This window comes from Bos grunniens, chromosome 4, assembly GCF_055505025.1.
Source record: "Bos grunniens cultivar Pamir isolate PY7600 chromosome 4, Bosgru_T2T1.0, whole genome shotgun sequence".
NCBI lineage: Eukaryota > Metazoa > Chordata > Mammalia > Artiodactyla > Bovidae > Bos > Bos grunniens.
This window is the reverse complement of record NC_141168.1, coordinates 26,894,693-26,921,751: the sequence shown is the minus strand read 5'-3', so window position 1 is coordinate 26,921,751 and position 27,059 is coordinate 26,894,693. Positions and strand designations below refer to the sequence as shown.

General features: G+C 42.3%; 2 protein-coding genes across 26 annotated transcripts in view; both read left to right on the top strand.

Moving 5' to 3' along the window:
- Nucleotides 1–16,151, top strand: part of AHCYL2 (adenosylhomocysteinase like 2) — a 190,236-nt gene extending 174,085 nt beyond the window's left edge. For all 9 annotated transcript variants that reach the window (XM_086395718.1, XM_086395717.1, XM_086395725.1 and 6 more), the window contains 7 exons: nt 1,383–1,453; nt 3,559–3,653; nt 8,850–8,948; nt 10,875–10,943; nt 11,064–11,142; nt 12,552–12,672; nt 13,070–16,151. In XM_086395718.1, coding sequence (XP_086251844.1) covers nt 1,383–1,453; nt 3,559–3,653; nt 8,850–8,948; nt 10,875–10,943; nt 11,064–11,142; nt 12,552–12,672; nt 13,070–13,076 — 541 coding nt within the window. In that variant the 3' untranslated portion in view covers nt 13,077–16,151. The remainder of the gene's footprint in view (nt 1–1,382; nt 1,454–3,558; nt 3,654–8,849; nt 8,949–10,874; nt 10,944–11,063; nt 11,143–12,551; nt 12,673–13,069) is intronic.
- Nucleotides 16,152–21,311: 5,160 nt separating this feature from the next.
- Nucleotides 21,312–27,059, top strand: part of STRIP2 (striatin interacting protein 2) — a 48,867-nt gene continuing 43,119 nt past the window's right edge. For 15 of the 17 annotated variants that reach the window (XR_015162161.1, XR_015162160.1, XR_015162164.1 and 12 more), the window contains exons 1-2: nt 21,312–21,487; nt 26,524–26,593. Coding sequence is in view for 7 of the 17 variants with exons in the window: in XM_086395708.1 (XP_086251834.1) it covers nt 21,359–21,487; nt 26,524–26,593 (199 nt within the window). In the remaining 10 variants the exon portion in view is untranslated. The remainder of the gene's footprint in view (nt 21,488–26,523; nt 26,594–27,059) is intronic. The other 2 variants (XM_086395712.1, XM_086395709.1) reach the window with 1 other exon arrangement.

Sequence of the window (27,059 nt, the reverse complement as noted above, 5' to 3'; positions counted from 1 at the left end):
TTAGTTTGAAAGTAAGTTCCAGGTACAGGGAACATTTTCAAGGGTCTCCTAGGAAGGAGAGAGCATAACGTTTATATTTAAGAAGCTGGAAGTAATCTTAATGGAGCTGCCCACATATATCAACTTAAGTCTTCCTGTCTTATCTTGATACTAAGCAATCTCACTGAAGTATTAATATTTTAAGCAGGCAAGTGACCTGATCCAGACTGCATTTCAGGAAATCACTCTGAAAAATGAATTAGATATAAACTTAGAGGCAATGAGATTGGGCCAGAGTCTACCATAGCAAGGAATAATACAATCTGAATGTCAGGCCTACATGTGTAAAGAAGAGGGACTAGATTGTTGTTTAGTCACTAAGTCATTTCTGACTCTTTGTGACCTCATGGACTGCAGTGCACTAGGCTTCCCTGTCCTTCACTATCTCCTGGAGTTTGTTCAAACTCTATTGAGTCGGTATAGATTAAAGAGGTTTTAAGGAATTAAGGAAAAAGAATCAACTGAATTTGGTGACAGTTTTAACTAGAGAGAGGCAGTAGGCTAGGACATTATAGTTTGACTTTTAGAGTTGGGCGAACAGCAGTGTTGTTGGTTAAGACACAAAATATAGAAGAAGAGATAGATAGGGTTGGTAGAAAACATAGAAGAGACAGATAGGCATGGTGGAGTGGGGAAGATAATAAGTTTGAGGTCTTTGTGGGACATGAGGAGGGGCTATCCAGTGGATAATTTGATCCATGGCTCTGACGCTTTGGAGAGATCTAAGCTAAAGATATCAATGTGAAAATAAGCCGCCTGTGAGGCATCATTTATATCCAAGGGGCAAGAATGGATAAATGCTGAAAAAAGAGAGGAAAAGAACACCCCACAGGGTACCAACATGTAAGGATTGACTGAGATCCAGAAGGAGCAATCAGAAAATTAGGAAAACCAAGAGAAAACAGCATCATGGACTCCAGGACAATAGAGTTTTAAAAAGGCAAATAATGTTTATGTAACAGAGGAAATCAAGTAATATTAGAGTCTCAAGAAAAATTTGCTTTTGGCATCCAGGAGATCATTGATGATCTTGGGGAGAGCAGTTTCAGTGGGGCACTAGGCTCAGGTAGAATGACACTTCCTGGAAGTTGATTGGGGTTTCACAGTTAACCCTGTCTCTCTATTATCAAGAAGAATGAGGTCCCGGTGGTAGAAAGAACCTTTTATTTCTGTCCTATGTGAACTAAGGAAGCAGTTTGAATTTTTCACTGCTAAGAATAGTCCAGCCATACCAAAAAGTGACATAGGTACCAAAGCAACTTGGGTACTAGCTTTTGAGGTTATGTGGCAGAAGGCTTCCCAGCTGCCTATTTAGGTTAACTGATCGTACTTTATTTCTACAGTATGGATGGATTTCGACTGGTGAAATTAAATGAGGTCATCCGACAAGTGGATATTGTTATTACCTGTACAGGTATGATTGTGACACAGACAGTGGGATGGCATTTGGGAACACTTGGCATGGAACAAGTGAAAAATGACTGGAAATGCTCTAAACAAAACCAAACTCTGAAAGCCAGAGATAGTAGTCCACAAAACCAATCTTTCCTGTTCTTCCCACCTCTTTAGAGATCTGACCAGAAGTGTACCATTAGGTCATCCCTAGAGGAAAAGTTTCTCTCTAGCCCTTTTAACTGCTTTATATCTCTGTCCATCCTCAGTTACCTAGCAGATGGCTACCAATGGGTTTTATTTGGGAAGCCAGATCTTAAATTTGTACATTAAAAAAAAATTTTTACTTCCAAAAGTGATGTGTATTTCTTTCTAGTCCCTATAACTAAAGCAAGGCTAGAGCAAAATTTCTCATGGTTGGAGAAAGTGGGCAAGGTAGCGACGTTAATTCCCAAAGAGGTAGGTTTTGAGTTTTAGAGAGTAATATGAGATACGGCTACTTTCCTTATACTGAGATACATACTATTATCTTTCCATTGGAATATTGCATTTCTTTTATAACTATTTTAAAGGAGGAAAATCAGAATATTTAAGAATAAAACTATTATTTATAGCCTAAAGGGGGTGCTGGGGGCAAAGAGGGACCATAAGAAACTGTTCTTGTTTCACATCAACCCCTCAATCTCTTTTCTTTGTAAGTAACTTTATTGACGTGTAATTCATTTACCATACATTTCTGTTTTCTAGCAAATTCATGAGGTCATACAACCATCAGAATCTAATTTTTTTTATTGAGATGTAATTTACATACCGTAAAAATCACCTTTTAAAGTATATAGTTCAGTGATTTTTACTAACGTTGTACAACATCCCATTATCTAATTCCACAACATTTTTTATCATCCCCCAAAGAAGTCTTACATCATTAGCAGTCACTCCTCTTTCTACCCTCCACTTTTCCCCAGCCCTAGGCTACGATTAAATTTTCTGTCTCTATAGATTTGCCTATTCTGGGTAATTTAATATAACCATACATTATGTTTTTCTTTTGTGACTGGCATTTTATACCTAGCTTAATATTTTCATCTTTCATGCATGTTGTAGCATGTATTTCATTCCTTTTGATTGCTGAATAACATTCCATTTTAAGATTATATCACATTTCAGTGATGTCCATTCTTCAGTTGATGGACACTTGGGTTGTTTTTACTTTTTGGCTGTTATGAGCAATGCTGCTGTGAACACTGTATGCAAGTTTTATGTGAACGTGTCCTTAGTTCTTTTGGATGTATACCTACAAGTGGATCATATGATAACTCTACTTGTAACATTTCAAGGAAATGCCAAACCTTCCAAAGTAACTACGTTATTTTACATCCGGCCAACAATGCATGAGTTACAATTTCTCTACATCCTTGTCAACACTTGTTACTTTCTGATTTTTCGATTATAGCCATCCTAGTATGTGTGAAGTACTGTGTCATTGTGGTATTGATTTGCATCTTTGCATGTGCATGTCAACACATTTTTGTACATCTTCTTTTGAAAATGTTAATTCAGATCCTTTACTCATTTTTAAAATGAGTTGTCTTTGGGACTTCCCCAATGGTCCAGTGTTGAAGATTCTGTGCTCCCAATACAGGGGAGCTCCCAGCACAGGCAGGGTTTGAGCCTTGGTTGGGGAACTAAGATCCTGCATGCCACATGGTGCAGCCAAAAACTTTCTTTAAAAAATGAGTTGTTGTTTTATTTTTGAGTTGTAAGAGTTCTGTAGAAATTTTATTATTGATCTGTAAGAATTTTTATCATATATATGATTTGCAAGTATTTTGTCCCTTTGTATAGGTTGTCAGTTCGTTTTCTTATTGGTATCATTTGCAGCACATGATTTAATTTCAATGTAGTCAGTTTATTTTTTCCTTTGGTTGCTTGTGCTTTAGGTATTATTATCTAAGAAACCATTGTCTAACCCAGGTCACAAAGATTTATTCCCATGCTTTGCTTGGAGTTTTATAGTTTTAATTCTTACATTTCGGTCTCTGACCCATTTTAAGTTCAGTTTACATATAGTATGAGAAAGAGTCGAACTTCATTCCTTTTCATGTGGGTATCTCTTCTGTTTTTAAGGTAATAAGAATGTGGTAACCAGAGAGCATTTAGATCGTATGAAGAATAGCTGCATTGTTTGTAACATGGGACATTCCAACACGGAGATTGATGTGGTAAGATCAAGAGACTTATCACTGGGGGCTTTTATTTTTTCCCTCTTTCCCAAGAAACATAAACTAGAAGAAGAAGCAGGGTCACCAGCCATCCTAAACATGGCTGTACTGGCAGAGCTGTTCACAGTCTGTTCACTCACTAGCCTTTTGGCCTTTGTGTATGGATTCTACAAAGCTTCTTCATCTCAACTTAATCATTTCAAATGATTGTTTTTCCACCTAAGCTTGATGCCTACTTGTACTGTAAGCCATTTCATCTTTGTGTTTAGGATTAAGAGCAAAAAGGGACATAATAAATGTGAATCAGTATCCTAGTCAGTATTTGGGGGATATTTGAATTTGCTATAAAAGTGAAACAAGTAGGTTGGTCTAAGGAAACAAGTCAAGGCAGAGAAATCTATAGGCTGGAATGAGAATACTGCTTAAGATTGACTGTGTCTATCAAATATTGTGGTTTCTTTTCTTTATCTCCCTCTTTCATGGTGCTAACTCTTCCCTTAATGTATTTTCCAAACTATAGTGTTGGATCTCCAGGTGTCACAATCAGTTCAGTAGCATGTGTTCCTCAACCCTGGAAAATCTATCGCCTTGATTCTCTAGTTTTATTATAGTCATCAAAAATTTTCCAATCCAACAGAACACTTGATCCTACCAAGTTGCCCAAGTAATAGTTAATAGAAGTGCTGTTTATTAGACTTACCAAAGTATCTCTCAGTGTGACTTTGCCTCTGGTTTTACATTTTTCTGGCACTTTTCTGGAACAGCTATATTTCTCTCTGGGTAAATGGCTCAAGCAAAGCATGCTTTCATCTCCACTGAGGGCTGCTCTGATTGAGCTTCAGCGTTGCCAGGTAAGGATCAGTGGATATACTGGGAGCTTGTTGGACATCTATTTTAAATGGTTTCTCTTTTTAACTCTGTGTTCTATTCTTCTGTTATTAAAAATAGCTGGGAAAAAAACAACCTACCAGAGCCTCTTTCTACCCTTGAGGTTTTTGAGTGGCATGACTCCATTACTTTGTCTTACCATGATATTTTGCTTATAATGAGTAATTTGTTTAGTTTTTATTTTTGAGGTTTGTGGGGGATTTTTTGGTTTTGGGTTTTTTTTTGTTTTTGGTTAAGTTTTACTTTTGTGTGATACTGCCCCTTTATTAAGTGGTCAAAGATATTAATATTTCTAAACTGTCCAGCCTATGATTGAATCACTTTGGAAAAGTTTACTCTGTCTTCAATGGTAGTGTCACAGGGCACATAAATGAAATTTAAGGAAATAGCAAACTCAAGTAATCGTGGATTCCAGAATGTTCGTTCACTCCTTAGCAAATTTGTGTTGAGTTCTTGCTCTGCTCCGTGCTTAGTACTAACTGGCTGAAGAAGTAGCAGTGGACAATATGCCTCCTTTCTTAGAGCTTGTATTCTAGTGTGGGAAACAGTGACTAAACAGACAGTTATGTCAGTTAGTGCCTAATACTGAAGTAAAACAGAAAGATGAGTGCATTGAGGATGCTGCTTAGGTAGGGCAGTCAAAGAAGGCTCTTTGAGGAGATAACATTTGCACAAAGCTTGAATGACTATTCGGAGAAGGCAATGGCACCCCACTCCAGTACTCTTGCCTGGAAAATCCCATGGATGGAGGAGCCTGGTAGGCTGTAGTCCATGGGGTCGCTAAGAGTCGGACACAACTGAGCGACTTCACTTTCACTTTTCACTTTCATGCACTGGAGAAGGAAATGGCAACCCACTCCAGTGTTCTTGCCTGGAGAATCCCAGGGACAGGGGAGCCTGGTGGGCTGCTGTCTATGGCGTCGCACAGAGTCGGACACAACTGAAGCAACTTAGCATGGCATAGCGTGAATGACTATTCAGAGAGGCTGATGAGTAAAGAACATGAGGTAGAAACATGCTTGATGTGTTTGAGGAACAGAAGAGATGCCATTGTGGCAAGAACAAAATGGATAAGGGGATGAGGATAAGAGGCAGGCAGCAAGGAGGTAGGAGGTTATGTAGTGCTTTTAGGCCGTGGCTCGGACTTTAGATTTTATTCTTTGTACTAGAGAAGCCATTGGAAGGTTTTGAGCATATGACTAATGAAATCTGACTTATGTTTTAAAAGAGTACCCTGGCTGTTACATGATGAAATACTTACGGAGCTTGAGTAGTGATAGAGATGATAGAAGACTCTTTTCAGTATTTCCAGCAACAGTAGGCAGTAGCTTGGGTTAGATGGATGGATAAACAATGGAGGTGGTTAGAAGTGATGTGAAGGTAGCAGTATATTGTGAAGAAGTGATATATTGTGTAGCAATGGGATTTGCTACATGGACTGGATGCAGAGTGTGATAAAAAGAGAGGAGAGTCACTATAAGTTAACTCAGCAAAACTGCAAAGGAGAATGGTTTGGTAAATTTTTATCCAGATTTTTTAGTGACAAAAAATGTAAGGGTCTTTTTTTTGTGAAAGAATTTACAGTTAACCTAACCTTGAAACGTTGACTGCTGCATTTTTAAGATGGAATCGCCCATGGAAAGAGTTGGAAACCTATGTTATTTTCTGAAAAATAAGACCATGAATACTCAGGGAACCTGTGATGGAGATTGTACTCTCAGCTGCCTTTTGGCCAAGTCTTTCTTTCACATACTTCCTTTCTCTTGAAAAGAGACCTGCTTACCCATATGTGTCGCACAGACAACCTGTATGATTGTAAGCTTCACAGTTCAAGTAGCTAAACCATTATGTGCACATTCTTTGAAAATTTTTGCCAACCACAGACTTCCCACCTGAGACTTGCTACCGACTCCATGCTTCACAGGACTAGAACCACAGTTGTTCTTGGCTTTACAGTGGGATGTACCCTTTGGGAAGGGAGTGAGCATAGAGAATCTTTTTCATTGTAGATTGCTTAGTGACTATAAATTCACAGAAAAGGCATTGGATGTCTCTAGGTGAAATTCTTGTAAAATTGCTAGCCATAGGAAATCTTCTCTCAAGGAGTGTGAATGGCAAATACACTTCAGTAGATTATTGGAGTCGCCTGGGCAGTGCCAGGGGTCACTTAACCAAGTTTCCTTTCAAACCCCATTTGAAACCCTCAGGTCTTTTGCTTGCATCATAGCCATCCCAGTTCTGTCATAAGTCACCTCTACTAAACATGGATTATTTTATGATGTTCCTAAGAAGTTCCCTTTTCTTGATTCTACTATATCTTTTTTTTCAGGGAATACTTCCTAAAACAAGAGACTTTTATTGTGTTTTTGTTGGTTTTTTTTTTTTTTTTTGAGACTTTTATTGTTATTGTGTCGGCTCTTTACTTCCAATCACAAGGATTGCTTGTCCCGTGGAAGATTAGGGATATAAAACACCAAGAACTTGAAATACTTTAAGTCCCATTATCTCAATGAAAAAGTTGCTAGTGTTACCAAGGATTATCTCTTGTCTCTACATGATTATTGTCCTCCATGGTAATATTTCTGAAAGCTAAGGAATTACTTTGTATATCCTTAACTTCCCAAAATGGCCTATTTGTTGAAATTCTTTTAAAATTCTATTTACAGTGTTTATTTATAAAATTTCTCTTTAAAATTCTAATTTTAAAGTAATGCTTGCTTAATTTAAAATTCAAGCAATATATTGATAAATATATCTTAAAGGAGTAAAAACTTTACAAAATTGAGATTATAGTATATTATTTCTACAACTAGATTTTTTCACTTAACAATAATGTGTAGTTTTCTTGTTAACAAATACAGATCTACTAATATTTTTTAAGAATTACATTATATTCCATTGTATGGAATTATCCTAATTTACTTAGCCATTCCCATGTTGATATACATTTTTTGCTATTACAAATAATGTTGGGCTAAACATTCTTGGGCACTTATATTTCTGAACTTGAACAAGTATTTCTATAAGATAGAGCCCTAAAAGTGAATTTGATTGGGCAAAGTGATTTGATTAGGTAAAATAAATAATTTTGTTAGCTACTGCCAAACTGCCCTCTAGAAAAGTTGAACTAATTTATGAAACTTGACATCTCAACAGATTTTATATTTCCCATTTACCTAATAAAGAACTGGTCCAGACCATTAATAAAGTCCTAAATATACTGAATATAATTATAATTATATGTCTTTCTTTCCCACTGGATTAGTAAAGAAAAGATACAGTCTCTGTCAATAAACAGCTCATAGTCCAGTAGGGGAGTCCACAGTCTTATCTATAATAGTGTTCTTTGCTAAAATGCCTAGAATATAGTATATACTCTAGTAAATGATTGTTGTATAACTAGTGTTTCTCTTTCTTTGTCTGAAAACTACTATTTGGCAGAACTTCTCAGTGTTACCAACTTGAGCCAATGAGTCTTAGAGTACAGACTCCCTTTCTATTTTAGGCATTGCCTCTTGGAGGAGGGAAGTTGTGGTCTTAAGTCTAAACCCTGTGACTGTTATTTGATTGCTGCCGTTAATAAACTTAACATTTCTTCTCTTGTTCTCGGAATATACACTATACAGAAATGGAAGGAGGGTGAGCCACTGGGAGCTTTACTCTACCATGAAGCATTGCTCTAAAGGCTACCTCACATTTGCACCTAGGTCACAAAGCTTCTGTAACCTTAGGGTGAACCACCCTCATTGAGAAGGTGGAACCTGGGACGTTGGAACATGAGGGCAGAACCCTGGGCCCCCGCATGCTCTTTGTAGGGCATTCAGCCTTCTCTAACTAATCTCACTCAGCTTTGACCCTCCTTTTCCTGTGTCTCTTCAGCACTTACGTGTTCAGTTTGCACTGTATTAATTTGCACTGTTTGCATGTTGCTTCATAAGTATTAAAGGCATTTATCCCCTCACAAATGTATTGTTTTGTGTCCCGAAACAAAGTACAAGCTTGTTGAAGGCAGAAACCATGTCTTTGGTTTCTTTTGTATTTCCCATAGCACCTTTTACTGTGCTCAGCAGAGAGTGGGCGCACAATATATGTTGTGGAATGACATCCTGAGTGATCCCTCCCCTGGCTGGGCCTAAGATTAAATCCCCTGAAATGGAACAGTCCTAATCAACCCAGGACAGGTATTCTCCATCTGGCATGTTGGTTGCTTCTTTCAACTTGCTATTTGAAATGGCTCCCTTCAACATCTTTCCATCCAAAAAGTGGGACTTGGCACAGCTGATGATGTGCTTGCTGTATGTGTTCCAGGCAAGTCTGCGGACACCAGAACTGACGTGGGAGCGAGTGAGATCCCAAGTTGATCATGTAATATGGCCTGACGGCAAGAGGATAGTATTGTTGGCAGAGGTAAGATCTGTAGCTGGTAGAGCGATTCTCCCCTGGCAGGAGAAACTGCAGTACCCAGGTCTCCTCTCCCTCACGTTCTCTCATGCTTTCAACTCCTCTTAAGAAGAGGCTTAACTACTTTACCAAATGGATTTTATATCTAATTGTGAAAGGTCTTTTCATTCAGCAATTAAGAAAACTATTTTGGTTCCCCACTTTTCACCAATTATCCTGTCTCCATGTCACTCTGCAGGTTGAGTCAGACAATGACATTACTGTAAAAGGAATTAATGGGTAGAACCATTGACACTTTGAGTGATGCTTACAAAGAGATAATGTCATTTGTGGGATGGTTTAATCAGTAGGCACAAAGTAGATATTCCTGACTGTAACTAAGACAGTCTTAGGCAAACTCTGGGAAGGTCCTGTCTTTGCTAATAGGTTCCTTGTTTCTGAGTGTCCATTCCCCTAAGTTGAGCCAGCCAGTTATGTATTGGTCGTGTGACTGATAATTCCCTATGACTTCTTCTGGGCTTCCCTTGTGGTTCAGCTGGTAAAGAATCCGCCTGCAATGCGGGAAGACCTGGGTTCGATCCCTGGGTTGGGAAGATCCCCTGGAGAAGGGAAAGGCTACCCACTCCAGTATTCTGACATGACTGAATGGCTTTCACTTTCACGTTCATGACTTCTAGTTCAGCTTTCCTTTTGACTTCAATTCCACTTTTTTTTCTGGCCACACCTCATGGCGTGTGGGATCTTAGTTCCCCAACCAGGGATCAAACCTGCAACCCTTGCATTGTAAGTGTAGTCTTAACCATTGGGCCACCAGGGAAGTCTGCCTTTTCATTCCACTTAGACTTCCATGTCAGTGTTTGGCCACATTCCCTTTCTTGACAGCTTCTCTTCCCTATCCTAGATTTCTGACAGCGGTAACAATGCCCTGTTTTTACCTTGACACTTTTCCCTTCTTCAGGGAAAGATACCAAGGTTACAAGGAGAATACTAATACTTTCCTTAGTTTTGATCTTCAGTCTTATTTCTTAATTAAAGAAACAATATAAAAATGTAAAACATATGCTGTATTCACCTAAGGACCTTTAAATTTTGGAGTATTCTGCCTATTCTCTTCACCTTTTCTCACCTTCTCAAATACTTTAGGGCATCTATAACATATGTACAAGAGTACGTACAGGGAGAGGATGGGCAGATTGTTAAATATTCACTGACTGCTTTAAAGTCAGCCCACTGTCTGGTGACTTATTTCTAGTTGCCCTGAGAGGTCCCATCTAGTAATTTTGGTGACAAAAGCTAGCACCACAGTTGTTTTTGGCTACTATGGTTGAGCAAAAACTGTGGTCAAGCTTCCTAGGAAATAAAGTAGTAAAGGATGGCATTGGGGTAAGGTTCTAGTCCTTCTAACTCTCTGAATCACCCACTGGAAATACATGACTGCCCTTGAATTCAGGAGAAGCAGGCTGAAGAAGAAGCACAGAAACTATCGCAGCCTCCTAAAGCAAAAAATATCTCCCATCACAACCTGGAGAGATTGCCCTTGAATTTGACCAGATCGTTGTTTAGGACATTTTTTCAAAGCAATAGCAATGCCCCAGAAGGAAGATATTCTGTAATAGAAAGTAAAAATTCAAGGGAAATATAGCCTTCCTTGGCATAAGCCTCTGTGTCAAGTGACCACCTCTATTTTTTTTCCATTCTTTTTTACATAAACCTAGAGATCTTTTATCTTGTTACCTTCATCAGATTTTCCAGAACTTTTTAACATTTCACTCAAAGGTCAACCAGTTCATTTCCATTGATTGAACAACTGCTTTTTGTCCAGCATGTTAGTTGAGAAGTGTTTGGAAAATGGCAATCATGTTCTTCTCACATTGCACCAAGTCAGAGACTCTGTCTAACCAACCCCTATGTGTATTAACCCTTGCACTCTAGGGCCGTCTGCTGAACCTAAGCTGCTCCACAGTGCCTACATTTGTGCTCTCAATCACTGCTACAACTCAGGTAAGGCCTCCAGAGTGGGAAAGCAGTGGGCTGGAGAAGGGCACTAGCCTATGAAGGTTTCACTTGAAACAAGGTAGGTTGCTGTGAGTGGCCTGTCAGCATCCATCTCTGCTTTTCTAGGCTCTAGCCTTGATAGAGCTCTACAATGCTCCCGAGGGTCGCTATAAGCAAGATGTCTACCTGTTGCCCAAGAAAATGGGTAAGCATGAGCTTTTTTATCCTCTTCCCTACCAAGTAGCTCAGAGTCAGAGACTAAGTGAAGTTGGGGGACATTATATTTCTTAGGAATAAAAAAAGGATATTTGCATCTTGTAAAGTAGGAGCTAGACTTCCTATACTCCATCCCCAGTTGATTTATCACATTTTCCAAATAGGTTGCCCTGATGAAGTCAGGACATTTTGCTGTGATTTAGTTTACCTGTCTATGAATTTTTAGGACTTTCTCAAAGTATCTATTATACAAAAAGAGAATCTCAAAGGAAAAAAAAAAGTCTTCCCCCCAAAAGAGAGGAAAACCCTGTGGCATCTGACTTGCTCCAGTCCTGGGCTGCTGAATGGCCCCTACCAAACTTTTCTGTTCCCGCCTCCTAACTCTGACCCTGTTATTTCAGGCCAAAGGAAAGACTCTGAACAGCTTCTGTTAAGAGTTTAATTATGTGGCTGTTTCATATAAGAGAAACATTAAACTGCCTTAAATTTTTAAAGAATACTGTCACAAGCGCCTGAACTGAGAGTCTGTTTATAAACTCCCAAACCAAAAATCGGGGGAGTAAATGAGCTTCTGGTTTTGTTTTGCTTCAGCATTAGATGCACAGCAACTGTGAGCAGTCAATATATTCTCCCTTTAGTAGACACTTTGGATGAATATAAAGAAGTCTAATAGTCCATAACTGAATGTATGATGAAGTTAGGGAGACCAAACCAATACATAGGAAGTGACACAAAATTCTGAATATAACTAAAAACCCCTAAGAACTAGGGGGACTGAAAACAAAGCCAATAGTGTAGGGTGGTCCTCGCTCACTCTTTTCAGAGCTCCACAGGTGTTAGTTTTCCTGAGTGACCCAGAGTATCAAGTTTAGGGCAGAACTAACACAGGAGCTTCCTGTTTTTTAGTCCCTCCACTCTCCCATCCTTTCTTTTGCATTCTCAGGCTGATTTGCTGCTTTCATTTCTCGCTCACTTTTCTGTGGAGAAGGAAAGGTTCCAGGCTGAAATAGCTTGTAAGGAAGAAATGTTATGCTTTTGAAAAGCACTGGGCTTAAGCCCAAGCAACCATTCCTTAGAATTGGGGTCCAGTGAGCAAAAGTTGAGCTCCAAGAATTAGAAGGTGTCTTGGGACATTCTCTGGCTCAGATGGTAAAGAATCTTCCTGCAATGCAGGAGGCCCAGATTCAATCCCTGGGTTGGGAAGATCTCCTGGAGAAGGGAATGACAATCCACTCCAGAGAATCCCCTGGACAGAGGGGCCTGACGGGCTATAGTCCAAGGGGTCTCAAAGAGCCAGACACGACTGAGTGACTGACACTTTCCACTTTTTAAGGCTGGAGAGAACAGCCAGACAAGAGGCATGAATGCTTATACCGGGTCTTGTGTGATCTGTTTCAGATGAGTATGTGGCCAGCCTACACCTGCCCACCTTTGATGCCCACCTGACTGAGCTGACAGATGAACAGGCCAAGTATCTAGGGCTCAACAAGAATGGGCCCTTCAAGCCCAATTACTACAGGTACCTTGAACTCCCTAAAAATGGGGAAGCCTGGGTAATCATGAGCTTCCTGCACTGGAGTTGGTCTTGGCATCCATCACCATATTTCCATGAACTCAGAAAAATAAACCCACTTTCCCCATTGCCACCCCCAAAGGATTCTTTGAAGCCATGTCCAAACATTAAATAGTGTTCCCTTTCTTGATTTGTCATTTCATCTTCTTGATATGATGTTTATCCCTGTCTAGAGAAAATCTGACCTTTTTCATTGATATGAAAAAGCACTGCATTTATCTACCCTCACCACGCACTCCAGAAAAGTGCCTGCCTCCTCATTACACCTTTAGGCAGTCTCTTCATGTCCCAGCATCCCCACAAGCTGATAACATCACAGTCTCATCTTTCTTTTTCCCTATAGGTATTAAGTTCCTGTAACTCAAGCCAGAAGTTTTAAGGAATACAACTCCAAGTCTTTTCTCCACTCCTATACAGGAAAGAACCCAGCAAACTGCTTCTCCAATAAGCTGCCCGCCGTGCTCACCCTCTATGTTAGGTTATTTATTTATTAAAATCTAGAATCCTGTGCCTGTCTCCTCGGCCCAGAGTGTGGTTGCTGTCCCAAGGGCTGTGAGAGCCACAGGGGACAGGCTGAGGAAGGAAAGAAATGGGGTTCCCGGTGCATCTTTTGCATCATTCCCCACTGACTCAGAATCCTCAGCACTGGTCATCGTTCTGTAGTCCAGGCTCAGGAGTTCATCTGTGGATTTCAGACTCCTTGTTTTCTGGGGTTTTCTGGAATAAATTTTTAGCAGCTGCCTTTCTTAGCTTTGGCCCTTCCCCAGGTGAGGCCTTTTGGAAGCCATTGAGTTAACACGGCCTGGGTTCCCAGCCTTGACCCTCACTATCACTGCCTTCTTTATAAAATGGCTGGGAAGGAAGGAGTGTTGTGTCTTTGGCAAACTGCACCGAGATCTCAGCTGTGCCTGTGCTTCCTGGGAGTCTCCTTCCTTACCCAGGACTCCTTTTTTTCCCCTTGAATATTTATGTCCATTTTAACACTTTCAGGTTCCAAGAGGAATGTGCCTCTACTATTTCCTCAGCAGCTCTGATGTTTGTCAGACATTTGTTTTGCCATCTTTCTAACCCACCTAGCCTCTGCTCAGGAAATGAGGGCCAGCCCCACTGGGGCCCATAATTTTACTTCCTTGTCATTTAACTGGATAGTTTCCCAGGAGGCCCCCTCCAGATTGGCACTATCTCAGAAAAAAGGAGGCTTGTTGTGAAACACTGCTTCCAGAAACTTCCTTCAATTGCCTAAAACTCCTTCTAAAGCTGAGCAGGAAGTGGCTTACTTTCCAAGGGACCCGGGAGATCAGGGCTTCAGAAATGCAGCCCACAGCTCAGCACCCTAAAGAAGCAGAATATATTTATTTGTCTCCTGGGAAGGGCTTTGAAGCTTAACTGGCTAAGCTATATAGGGAAGACACTGTAAACTGAATCTATGTGATCACAGCTAGGTTGACTAATTTGAACCTCATCAAATATTCATCCCTTTGGCCATTGCCATTGATGAAACTGAGATCTAATGTCTCTGCAATTTGGTCTGTGGTCTTTCTTCTCTGCTGGGATATCACTTTATGTTCTGCCCTTTTCTATCTTGGGATTCTGTGTTTTGGAGGTAGTTTCTTAAGTAAACTCTGAAATTACAAAAAAAAATGTAATATGAGCAGCCTGAAATGTTGTGTCCCACCTAAGAGCTGAATTCCTTTTGGAGACTGACCTGTTAGTCTCAAGGGTTCCATTGGGACCGGATTGGTTCCAAGAGGTAAAGTCTGGAGTGGCCCTAGGTATCTGGAATGAAATCAGTCCTTTTCCCCTCTGCCAATCCTGTTTAACACTGTTTGTTTTTCTGTTTTTTCTCTTATCCTGGTCTGCCTCAAAGTCTCAAGACTAGGGTGACTCAAGGAAACAACAGAGCACCCAGAATCACCATAACCTTCCCAACCTAATTCTGCCCTCCGATTTCTACCTTCTCTAACTTCTCCTGCTCTTCACATATACCCACAGAGCTAATCTGGAAATGACCTTCCTTTTGGAGGTAGGAAGGTAGACCTTAGGTAAATGGCTATTTGCCTCATTAAATAGTACAGTCTCAACTCATAGAATCTGGTTCCTCAGAGGCCATATATCTTAGCAAGTACTGGAAAAATGCCATATACGTGGCTATATTTTTTCATGGAGAAGATCATAAATGTTGAAAATTCCACTAGGCCATTCAGTTCTTCCTTTTGCCTACCCAGTTCTGGCTTTTGTATTCATTAACTGGATTAATTGCAGAAGATTCAAAAGATGAGATTTGTATCTCATCTTATATCCAGAGATGATTCTATTAGGCAGATATCTGGGCCCTAACCTATTATGTTCCTAAGCCAAAAGTCATAACCTGTTGTTTCTCAGCAAAGCCTGGCAGCTGCCTGTGGAACCCACAAGCATGTGCTGATCCTGTCAGCGCATACTCCGCCTTGCCATAGTGAAGAGACCATTCCACATGAAGAAGGAGCCACACTGGGCTGCTAGGTTAGGTTGCCCATGTTGCTGCCCATGGTGAGGTGTTTGCCTGAGTTTCAGGTGACCACTCGTCCTTTCTTTCTGGGGACTCTGTGTCATGACCATTAATGAGAAGGGGGTCCAGGCCTCCTAAGTATATGGGTTCTACTTTGGTGTTGGAATTCGGTCATTATTCTTTCTGCCCAGGTAATCAGAACAAAAGTGTCTTCTTCCCTCACTTAGATGCATCCTGGGTATCTGGATGCATCTTAAGCTCTCACCTTAAATGCATTTCTAGGTATCTGGAAGCCTGGGAAAGAAGACTAATGATCTCTTTTTATGTGGCCCTGGCCTGTAAGGTCTTACCATTTTCTCTGCAATGAATTGTGCTCATTTTCAAGGATTTTTTTTTGCCTTCTTAATAGAAATATTTTCTCTTTCTCATTAAAAAAAAAAAAAAAATTGGTATATGGTCTACTTTCCCTCTGCCCTCCTGGCTTCTAATCCTTCCCTCCTATATGAGCACGGCTCCCCATGGCCACGGCTCCCCATGGCCACATGCTCCTACGAAGCTTTTCTGCTGCTTGGCTTTTCTCTGAACAGATCTGAAACTGCTGCTCCTGTGGTTTTCGCCAAATTAACTTTGTCATGGTTTTAAAAAAAAAGAAATCAAAATGCATTGTTGCATTAAGCTTTTTTAATAAAGGAAAATTACAGAAAAAAATAGGCAACACCAGCAAATTATATGTGGACAAGTTCTAAACTATATATACATACATATATATATAAATAATCATCTAGTTCTCATTGTCATCTTACTGAAAGGAAATAAAACCTCTAATGATTGCCATTTCTGAGAGGCTCTTGGAAATCTTTATGTCTAAGTGATTGTATTAGATCAGCAATAATGAATATGTAATCTCAAAAGATAAATAAAATATTCTTAAAATGGATTCTGGTACTGAGAGTATTCCTTGCTTCAGTAAACTAGGAATTCAGAGATGAGAGAGGTTTCTGGGCAACGGGCTAGAGAGCCCGCTGTAGCGCAAGGATATGAAAAGCTGAAGCACTTACCAATAGGCGGCCTTAGCCTTGAGTCCCTTATCCCGTGGTGGATCAATCCAGTCATAAATGTCACCCTCCCCCCACTTCCCACCCTGTTATGTGTATAAAGAACCTGCTTTCTTGGAGCCACCCCTCTGGGGAGTTGAGACATATAGGCTTAAGGCAGAGAAACTAAATAAAGCCTGGTTCTTGGTTCCCCAAGCCTCTCTGTGCTGCCCTTAGCTGGAGAGCACAGAAAGGCAGCATCCTATGGTTTGGGCCCAAAAGATCCTGACTAGAGGGTCTGACTACTACCTCTAACCAGAGAAGAAAGGAATCTAGCAGAAGATTGTCTCTAAGTCAGGTTTTGCCTGACTAAATCATAACCAAAGGATCAGTCCAGCTATTTGTTCTTTCTCATTTTGAGAAATCGCCACTAAAGATAGCCACTTTCTTTACTTGACAACCTAAACTAGTTCTACATCCTGTATGCAAGATGGTTTCTTCCCTGTTGGAATCTCACACCTCTGTGACCTCTGTATCTAAACTAAGGGCCATGGGGCTGGATAAACCATCTTGGTACTCTACTGGGAGTTGAGAAAGAACAAGCAGTTGGATTCATCCCCTTATTATGATTTAGTCAGGTAAAACCTGCCTTAGAGACAATTCTCTGCCACATTCCTTTCTTCTCCTTGGCTAGATATAGTAGTAAGGTAATTGGTAATGGCTCAAAGCTGGCCCTTTCTCAAAGCAGATGCAGCAGCCAGCAATGGAGCCTGTGAGCCAGCTATAGGGTTTGCTCCACTGCAGCAAGGTTTGACTCTTTTGTGAAAGATGGAAACTTGAGTGCCTCGGTCTGTTTTAGGTTCACAGGGTCCTTCCAGGCCACCCACTGCAGTGCAGTTTCTCTATCTTGTGGTATTGTGGAAAGAGCTTGGGGTCAGGCTGACTTGACCAACTCTACCATTTACAAGTTGTGTGGCTCGGCCAAATTATTTGACCACTCAGAGCCTCAGTTTTCTTGTTTGTCAAATGGATAATGTTTATCTCCTAAAGATTTAATGACCTGATTTCATTTTTAAAATACTGCTTAAAGACCCAGCAGACACTCAGACACCTAATTGGTATAAATACCAATTCCTTATCTCAATCTAGGGCCCTACAGCCTCAATTGCCTTATTACAGCCACATGTGTTCTTGATGGAGCGAGGAGGGTATTCTATCCTTTTCCTACTATTTTATCCTGACTTCCCAATATCTTCAAAGCTACGTATTTTAAGATTTCCTGCAGTCTTATTTTTAAGCTTTTTCAGTACTGGGTGTTATCTATTTAATCATAAATCTGACCCTTTGGATTAAAGTGGAGTGCTTATGGGGGAAATGGGCATGTTTGGTCCTTGTAACTATACCTATTTATACCTTTCTCTAGCCCTCTGCCAGCAGCTCACAATACCTAAGTTTTGGGACAGGGAAAGTGGTAATGTAGTTTTAAAAATAACTAGCACAGGAGCCATCTCTGCAAGATGTACACCAGCCCCTAATTAGCTCCAAGGTATATTTATGGGCACCTCTGTGATCAATGATGTTGATGGCTACCACTCCTTTGTTGACAAATAAGCCAAAAGAAATACAGTGTGTACCAATTCCGTGGCCTACAGTTTCCGTTTTAAGTTAATCTGTGGTTCCTTGTTACTTCTTCCAGTAGTTGTTTCCAGATATCTTCCTCTTTATGATAAGCTCTCTCTCTTTTTTTTTTTTTTTTTATGTTTTTTTTTTTTTTTTTATGATAAGCTCTCAGAGTCTGGGCCTCTAATGATCAGATAGATGTCTGATCTTCACTGTCTCCCATTCGACTAGTGTGGAAAAGATACTGGAGTGAGGTCTCTCCCCATGTTGATTCTTTGTAATCTCCATAGCACCACTTTTTAAAACCCCATCTCCCAAAGTGAAGCCAGATGGAGCTCTAGGCTCAGCAAATGGCTTTACAGACAGGCCAGAGGGGACCTGACTGCTGTCCTCAATTCTATTCCCAGTTGAAGATGACTCTGCTCCCTTCACTCTCAAGATAGGATGGAAAAGGAACAAAGACTCCAAAGGGGCCACTCGTGTCTGCCATCACTGTTAGGGATCCTGCTGATTGACTAGACTCAAAAGAATATGAAGTTCTGGGCTTGTCAATCCTAGAGCTCTGACTGCTTAGGAGGAGAGGTACAGGGAAGAGGGAAGGTAGAAAAATTAATTCTTTCATTAAGAAGCCCCAATAGGCTATGCTGTGGCAGGCCTACCACATTGAAGCAGTGATGAGCTAGGCGTGGGTTGTGAATTTTAAAGCAGAGTATGAATCTTTAAGAGCTTAACAAAATTTTACCCTGAAAAAAAAATTTCCAGAATCAAGTAGTTTAGGCCTTGAGCCAGAGACTTTCTTGGAAATTCATATCAATTCAATTCTGTTTAAACCAGTGGGTCTCAAGCACAGATTTTGCCCCTCAGGGGACATCTTGCAGTATCTGGAGACATTTTTGGTTGTCGCAAGTAGGGGGAGGGTCCTGCTGGCATCTTGTAAAGAGAGGCCAGGGATTGTGCTAAGCATTCTACAATGCACAGGACAGCCCCCCACAAGATATTGTTCAGTCGACAGTACAGAGGAAAGCCTGTGTTAAACACAGAAACAAGCAAACACAAATGAACAAAAGCTACTCTCAAAGAGCTTATATCCAGGTTGAGGTGGGTGGGAGGTGGGGAGAGGAAAGGAAAATTATGAGTGGGAAGAGTAAGGAGATATTGGAGACCAGGGAGAGAAAGGAACTCAGAAAGCTCCAAGGAGTGCTCTCTCTCAACTCTGCCTGGATCTGTCACTTACTAATTAGCAGAAGAAAGTGTGAAAGATAGAAATGATCCAAGAAGGGGGATAATTCCTTTCGGCCCCTTACTTTGGGGATATAGTAGAAAATATGAGGATTGTGGATCCAGCCAGACTTGACTGACACTAGCACAGCCTGAGTGGGTTGAGGGTCAAAAGATAGACTCTCTGGAAGAGGAGGTGATGACTAAATAGAATTTTTAAGCAAGAAGTTAGCCAAGAGAAGAGCAGAGTTTCCTCCAGTGAGAGACACTGAAACAAGATAGAATATGATAGCTTGGGAACTACATTGTGCTTAGTCTCTCAGTTGTGTCCAACTCTTTGTGACCCCATGAACTGTAGCCCACCAGGCTCCTCTGTCCATGGGATTCTCCAGGCAAGAATACTGGAGTGGGTTGCCATGCCCTCCTCCAGGGCATCTTCCCAACCCAAGGATCAAACCCAGGTCTCCTGCATTACAGGTGGATTCTTTACCATCTGAGCCACTAGGGAAGCCTGAGAATACTGGAGTGGGTAGCCTATCCCTTTTCCACGGGATCTTCCTGACCCAGGGATCAAACCAGGGTCTCCTGCATTTCAGGCGGATTCTTTACAATCTCAGGTCGCAGCTGAGCTTGCGAGCTGCAAGCAAGGAGTAATTAGTCTCTGAGAGTCCTTGTTTCTTTATCAGTAGTATTGGATTAATGAAAACCTGTCAGAGAGATATGATAGATCTGCGAAGAGTCAAGTTCGATGTCTGGAACACAGTGGCAGTTCAACAACCCCCCTCCCCCAATTCTACCCATTCCCCTCTGGCTGCTCATTTGGTGCTTCCGCTTACTCCTTGGAAGGAAAGTTATGACCAACCTAGATAGCATATTCAAAAGCAGAGACATTACTTTGCCAACAAAGATTCATCTAGTCAAGGCTATGGTTTTTCCTGTGGTCATGTATGGATCTGAGAGTTGGACTGTGAAGAAAGCTGAGCACCGAAGAACTGATGCTTTTGAACTGTGGTGTTGGAGAAGACTCTTGAGAGTCCCTTGGACTGCAAGGAGATCCAACCAGTCCATTCTAAAGGAGATCAGCCCTGGGTGTTCTTTGGAAGGAATGATGCTAAAGCTGAAACTCCAGTACTTTGGCCACCTCATGCGAAGAGTTGACTCATTGGAAAAGACTCTGATGCTGGGAGGGATTGGGGGCAGGAGGAGAAGGGGACAACGGAGGATGAGATGGCTGGATGGCATCACTGACTCGATGGACGTGAGTCTGAGTGAACTCCAGGAGTTGGTGATGGACAGGGAGGCCTGGCGTGCTGCGATTCATGGGGTCGCAAAGAGTCGGACACGACTGAGCGACTGATATGATCTGATCACCATCCCAGATTGTATACATATTTACAATAAGATTCTTTTTAGTTAAATTCTAGAGTGGGCAAACCACACAGCCTCATCTGCCCCAGGTAACAGCCCTTAGGAAGGATCCTAGAGTGAAGGAAAGGACTGGGGAACAGGTTGGGGTAGGGGCTTGCTCTCCAATCAACATTTACTCCCTAGTTCACACCAGGAGAAAGATACCCCCCTTCAGCTGAGAAAGGCAGATGGCCAGGAACAACTCGGTAAGGCACCAGAAATTTCTGTAAAGTGAAAACGCCCCACCCCATCCCTCAACCTCCAGTCTCCCAGTCAAGTCCTCACTCCAAATGGAATGAGTTTGCCTGAAAGAGAGTCCCTGGTTTCCTGCAGTATCCTTGACTAACCATTGGTGCCATCCCTCCCCTTAGACTGAAGCGGGATTTGGGACGTATTCAGGAACCAGGATTTGGGGGGCAGAGGTCTGTGATACTGGGGAAACTGACACTGCAGTGGAGCAGGAAGCGGAGACTAGAGCTCCCCGAAAAAATCTCTATTTGGGAGGGGGTGGGGGCTGAGGGACACCAAGTGAGAAGTAGAGCTAACCTGCTAAAGCTCAAGGCCCAGGATTTGGGAGGTGGAGCTGGGAACAGACCCAGGAGTGTCAGGCTTACCAGTAACGCCGCAGGACTGAGGAAAAAAGGTGAGGGGGAGAAAAATCCCTTGAACGAGCCCCCCACCACCTCCAAGTCCCGCTCGGCCAAGTGTAACAGCCAATCGCGCTGTGGGGCGGAGCTGCGGATGACGGTCGCAGCCAATCGTTGTGGAGGGGGCGGGGCCGGGCTCCCAGCGCGGGGCGGCGGCGGCGGGGTCGCCCCGGGCAGGGAGCACAGAGAGGCAAAGCGGGGCTGCAGACTGGAGCGGCATGGAGGACCCCGCGGCGCCGGGGGCTGGGAACCCGCCAACCAATGGCAACGGCAACGGCGGCGGGAAAGGGAAGCCGGCGGCGCCTAAGGGCCGGGAAGCATTCAGAAGCCAACGGCGGGAGTCGGAGGTGAGGAGCCCGGAGGGCTTTCAGTTAGGGCCGGGAGACACCCGGGGCGGGAAGCGGTGGCTAAGGTGCTTCGGCCGCGTCCCCCGGCGCGCCCTGAGCCGCTCCGCAAAGCGGGCACCTGCGGGGCCAACCGCAGCCTGAATTCCCGGCTTTGCAGCCCCTGACCCTCTCCGCCCGTCTCCTCGTGCGGGTCGGGGGCTTCCCGGCCCTCTAGCCTTCCCTTTGGGGGCGCGAAGATAGAGCGTGATATCCAGTGTCCCAGATACTTTCAGTTATTTATCTCGCTTCATCGCTGTAGCCCCGTGAAGTGGGAATTCGTCAAGCTGGTTTACAGCGGAGGGAACAGGCGCGGGGTGGTGAAGGGACTGGCCTGAGGGGTGGGAAGCCCGATCCCCGCCGCAGTGAAGAGGGGCTGGTGTGGTGGGGGGGCCGCCACCCTCCCACTCCGAGGCTACCCGCGCCGATCAGAGGAGCCGCGGGACTTCGGCCCTTCCCGTTACCCCCGTGTGCTGGCTGGCCCTGGAAGGAGCGCTTTCCATGGGATCAGTGCCCCTTCCTCGTAAGGGTTATAGTGAGACAGGAGTCAGGCGGGTCAGTTCCAGAGCGAGTGAGTGGACCTACTCCAGGATACAGACCAATAGATAGGGGTGTAAATGTTCTCTGTTCTTAAATCCTAACTAGGAGGATGAAAGGAGTGAATTAACATCACCTCTCCAACCCCCTTCATCCAGCCAGTTTCCATCAAGTAGCCAAGAGTAGAACTGGATCTGAGCCGGGAGTCGGAACAGACCACAAGATGTCAGACGTCAAAGGGTCTGTAGAAACCAGACCCAGGCCTGGTTTCAGCCCTGGCTTTTACAGAAGTGGGAGACAGTAGCAGCTTGCCCAAGATCATACATACGGCACAGTGGCCAGGAGTACCAGGCTTTGGGGTCAGTCAGACCAGGTTTTTGAGGGTTTGAATCCCAGCCCTGCCATCTACTCTCCATTTGACTTCTGTCAAATTGCCAACCTCTGAGCTCCAGTTTCCTCTTCTGTAAAATGAGGTTAATACTACCTACCTCAGAAGGTTATGATAAAGTCAAAATGAGATAAATGGATGTGAAATGTTTAATTTAGTGCAGGCACAGTGCATGTAGTTGGTTAGCACATAGTAGCCCTTAGTACTATGTTTTCATCATCAAGGGACAGAACTGGTACTAGAAGCCTGGTCTTAGGCATCCCAGTCAACGGTTTACCATTTGAATTATATTTCAGTTCCAACGGGATTTCACAAATGCTTTCTATTTCGATACTGACAAGCATCCATTTTTTAGAAGAGAGAAGTGGAATTGGTAGAAAGACTGGCCCGAAGTCACACCACCTTTCAGAGGCAGAGCTCAGCCATCCTGCCATACTAGATCAAGGTTTTATGCATCGTGTGGTCTCCCTCCCTGCCTCAGCATGAATCTGGTCTTTAGGGTACCCTGTGCCTCCTTCCCCTACAGAGACCTTGTTCTTGTTCAGATGGCTTTTTGGAGGTGAGGTGAGGCGAGGCATGGGGAGGTGAGTCTTTTATTAATTCAACAATTATTGAGTCCTCTCTATATGCCCAGCACCGTTTTAGGTGCTAGAGGTACAGCAATATACAAGATAAGGTCTTTGCCCTGTGGAGCTAACATTTCTTGTGGAGGCAGAGAGACAGACAATGTGGGAGTGAGTAAAACATTTTCAGAATGATATGTTCTATGATGAATTAAAATTCCTCTTGAACCAGGAGGCCCTTCCCTACTTATCAAGTCTTCCTTCTGGAAAAGGCTCTGATAGTACTTTACTCTTGCCGGGGTGTTCAGTTTCCAGAGCCTCAGCTTTCCACCTGCACTGCTGTTTGCCTCCTGATTGTCTGCAGGTGCACTTTTCATGTGGTGGTCAATAACTAGTGATCCTCTCCATCCTAGCTCATTGCCTCCCCAAAGGCTGGCCGGAAATATGAGCTTTCCTTCACCTCCCGCTGCAGCAGAAGAGCCGCGCTTACCTGTCAGTGTATCCCCTGTAGCCGCAAAACCCGGGGACCACACTCTGCTTGACTCTCAGAAAGAATGACCATCTGCTTCTCCTTCCTTCCCTCCTTTCGCATACCTGTGGAAGACAGTCCTGGGGAAGATGATTTTCTTTACTCTCTACAGCTTTAAGAATTACCTGAAGAGAATTACTGTTGGCACAAGAGAGCCTCGTACATCACTGTGTTTATAGGGGCACCATTGACCTACCCTTTCCCAGTGGCTTAGTGTATAGATATCCTAACCTTAAAAGGAAGCTAGAGAATGATTGTTTGCTTCATAAAAAGATTCTTAACCTAACCAAAGGATTCACTTCAGGCCTTTTACAACCAGATTCCTTGGTTTAATTGGGTCCCAAAGACCTTGACAAAGTTTAACTGGTTTGTAGAAAAATGAGGAAAATTCAAGACACTGAAGTAAGTTTTCCATAAAATGTAATTCAATACATTAAATTTAAAGATGCATGTAATTTAAAACGATGTTTTTTTCAAACTGTAAGGAGTTGAGACCTGTGAGTTGAGACCAATTTTTTTTTTTAAAGAAATAGATAAATAGGAAATACTAGTGTATCACATATAGTAGTGGTAAATATTTTGTTAATTTTTGTTCCAGTTTTGTGTGTTTTGAGACGTGATGTAAAATTTACTTCTGCTTTGACGTATAGTCAAAAAAGCTTGAAAACATTGCTTTTAATGACACGTGCTGATATTTTGACCTTTCCATTTTGGGGGTATTAAACTTTTTTAAAAAATACATATATGTATTTTAAGAGATTTTTTAAAGTTTCTGCTTAGCAAAATAAAACATCAAAAATTTTATGTCATTCCCCACTGTCTACCTTTTTTTTTTTCTTATTGGTCTCTGTAATACAGAAGCTTGGAACTCTTTGCTATAGCAGATTTAAACACAAATCGCCTTGTTAGAAGTGTAAGTTGACAAAGTGATTTTGGAAAACAACTTGACATGTACAAAGAACCATACAAATATTAAGAAAGTTTGATGCATTAATTCCCTTTATAAGAATCTATCCTTAGAGAAGATCATAAATATGAAAAAATGTATGCATGTATTACAGTTACATGTAAAGAAAAATAAAAACAAATGTTCAACAATAGAGGATTGATTAAGTAAGCCAGTAGAAATCTGTCCACTTAACTGCTTATTTATTTATTTTTAATTAATTCCTTTTGATTTTTAGCCGTGCCATGTGGCTTGCAGGATCTCAGTTCCCTGACCAGGAATTGAACCTGAATGGTGACAATGAAAGTGCTGAATCCTAACCACTAGGCTATCAGGAAACTCCTCAGTTTTCTGTTTAAAGGGAAAGTTATAATAATATGAGAAAAATGCCTTTATAATATTAAAATTGTAAGCAGAATAAGTAAAATTCTAAGTAGAGTAGCCATCTACATAGTGCTACCAAGTTCTGGCTGGTGTGCTAACTGCTTTTCCTGTATTAATTCATTTTAGTTCTTACAATAACCCTATGAATTATCCTTGTTTTACAGATGAGAAAACTAAATGTCATTTTCCAACAATTGCCTGATACCAATTCAGTTCTGACAGTAACTGTAGTTAGCACAGAGCCCACACGTTAAGGGGTCAAATGGGAATCCCACAGTGGGATCCCCAAACCACCTGCACTTCTCCTTCAGTTCAGTTCAGTTCAGTCGCTCAGTCATGTCCGACTCTGTGCAGCCCCATGGACTGCAGCCTACCAGGCTCCTCCGTCCATGGGATTTTCCAGGCAAGAGTACTTCAGGGGTCACCATGACTGTCCCTCTCAGGTTGCTAAAGCAACTCACAGAACTCAGAAAAGTGCTATGTTTATGCCTACAATTTTATTATAAAGGGTACAACTCAGGAACAATGTAATGAAGAGAGGCATAGGATAAGGTGTGGAGGTGGACTGGTATGGAATTTCCATGCCCTCTCTGGTGCATTACCCTCCTAGCACACTGGTGTGCCCAAATCACATTGTTTCAGGGTTTTTATATGAAGTTTGGTTACCTAGGCCAAGGTTAAGCCTTGGCCACTTAATTAAACTCAGTCTCCAGTCTTTTCCCCTCTTTGGAGCCCCTTTTTTGAAACTCTCACTGTGAGTCACCTCGTTAGTATAAACTCAAGTGTGGTTGACAGGGATGAATAATAGACACTCCCATCACTCAAAAAATTCCAAAGGTTTTAGGAGCTCTGTACCAGGGAGTAGGGTGAGGGGGCAAAGATCAAGGATATCTTTATACCACACTGAGGTACAAAGAGCTTAAGTAACTTGTTCAAGATCACATAATATATAACAGTGTATGTGACAAGAGGTGAGATTCAACGTTTTAAAAATTCATGTCTGTTAATATATTGGTAGGCAATACCCCGAAATGTTTAAAGAGATTAGGAGGGAGGATTATATTAAAAATACTTTTTAAATGGGACTATAGATTTATACATATGTCATAGGCAATCTAGCCTTTAATACAGTTTGAAGTAGAAATGCTACCTTATTTGACAATCCTAAAATTGCAGAATATTGGAGCCGAAGGAACTCTTTTTATAGATGAGGAACTGTGATCCAGAGAATGATCTCAAAATCATACAATGGGTTAATGACAGAGAGCTGAAGTCAGAATCCAATTTACCTCTTTGGTTTTCATCTGTCTTGTCTTTCTAGAGATCAGCTAGATGTTCTTCAGTTCTGTGTTTATGTAGATCAGATATGGGCACAGATTGTAGCTTTCATATCTGTTCATGATCCTGGGCCTTTGCCCAGAGTTTCTGATTCTGTATAGGAATCTTCAGCCCAACCCTGCACTGAGTGAGCTTTTGCTTTAGCTTGGGGTGGGGGTGGGGGTTATTTCCTGGCTGAAAGGCCCAGATGGGGCTCTTCTAGTTGTCTTCTTGATCTAACCTTGGCCTCCAAGAGAGGAAGAAGATGAAATGAGGGTATAAGCTCCTTTTGGTCAACCCTGTTCCCAAGTTACCACAAAGATTTCTCCATTACAGGGCTCTGTGGACTGCCCCACCCTGGAATTTGAGTATGGAGATGCAGATGGGCACGCAGCAGAGTTGTCAGGTAGGAGGTAGATGGGTCTCTGTAGAGTGGAGGGGTGGCCAGGAGGAGAGCAAAGATGCCTGTGACGTCCCCTGGCAGCTTGTCTGTTCTCAGCAAGTGGCTGTAGAACAAAGTCTGTTCTCCACATTCCCATTTCTCTCCAGCCTCCAGTGGTAAATCTCTCTTTGTTTGCTTTCACATTTCTTTCTGTGAGTGCTTCTTGGCTGTGTATGGTATTCTCCATTCTTCATTCTGTCACTCTTTTCTGCTCACCCTTCTTTATTTTCTTTTGGTACACTTTCAAATCTGTTTTCTCTCCACTGTCTCCACATTTCTCCTTTCTTTGTCTTCCTGTGCTCACCCCGTCTCTGTGTGCCCCCTTCTTTCTGCCACCCTCTCCATTTCTTTCCCTTTCCATCTCTTTGTCCTTTTCTACCTCCATCTCGCCCCCTTCGTCTAATACCTGCCTCTTACTAAAGTCTCAGCA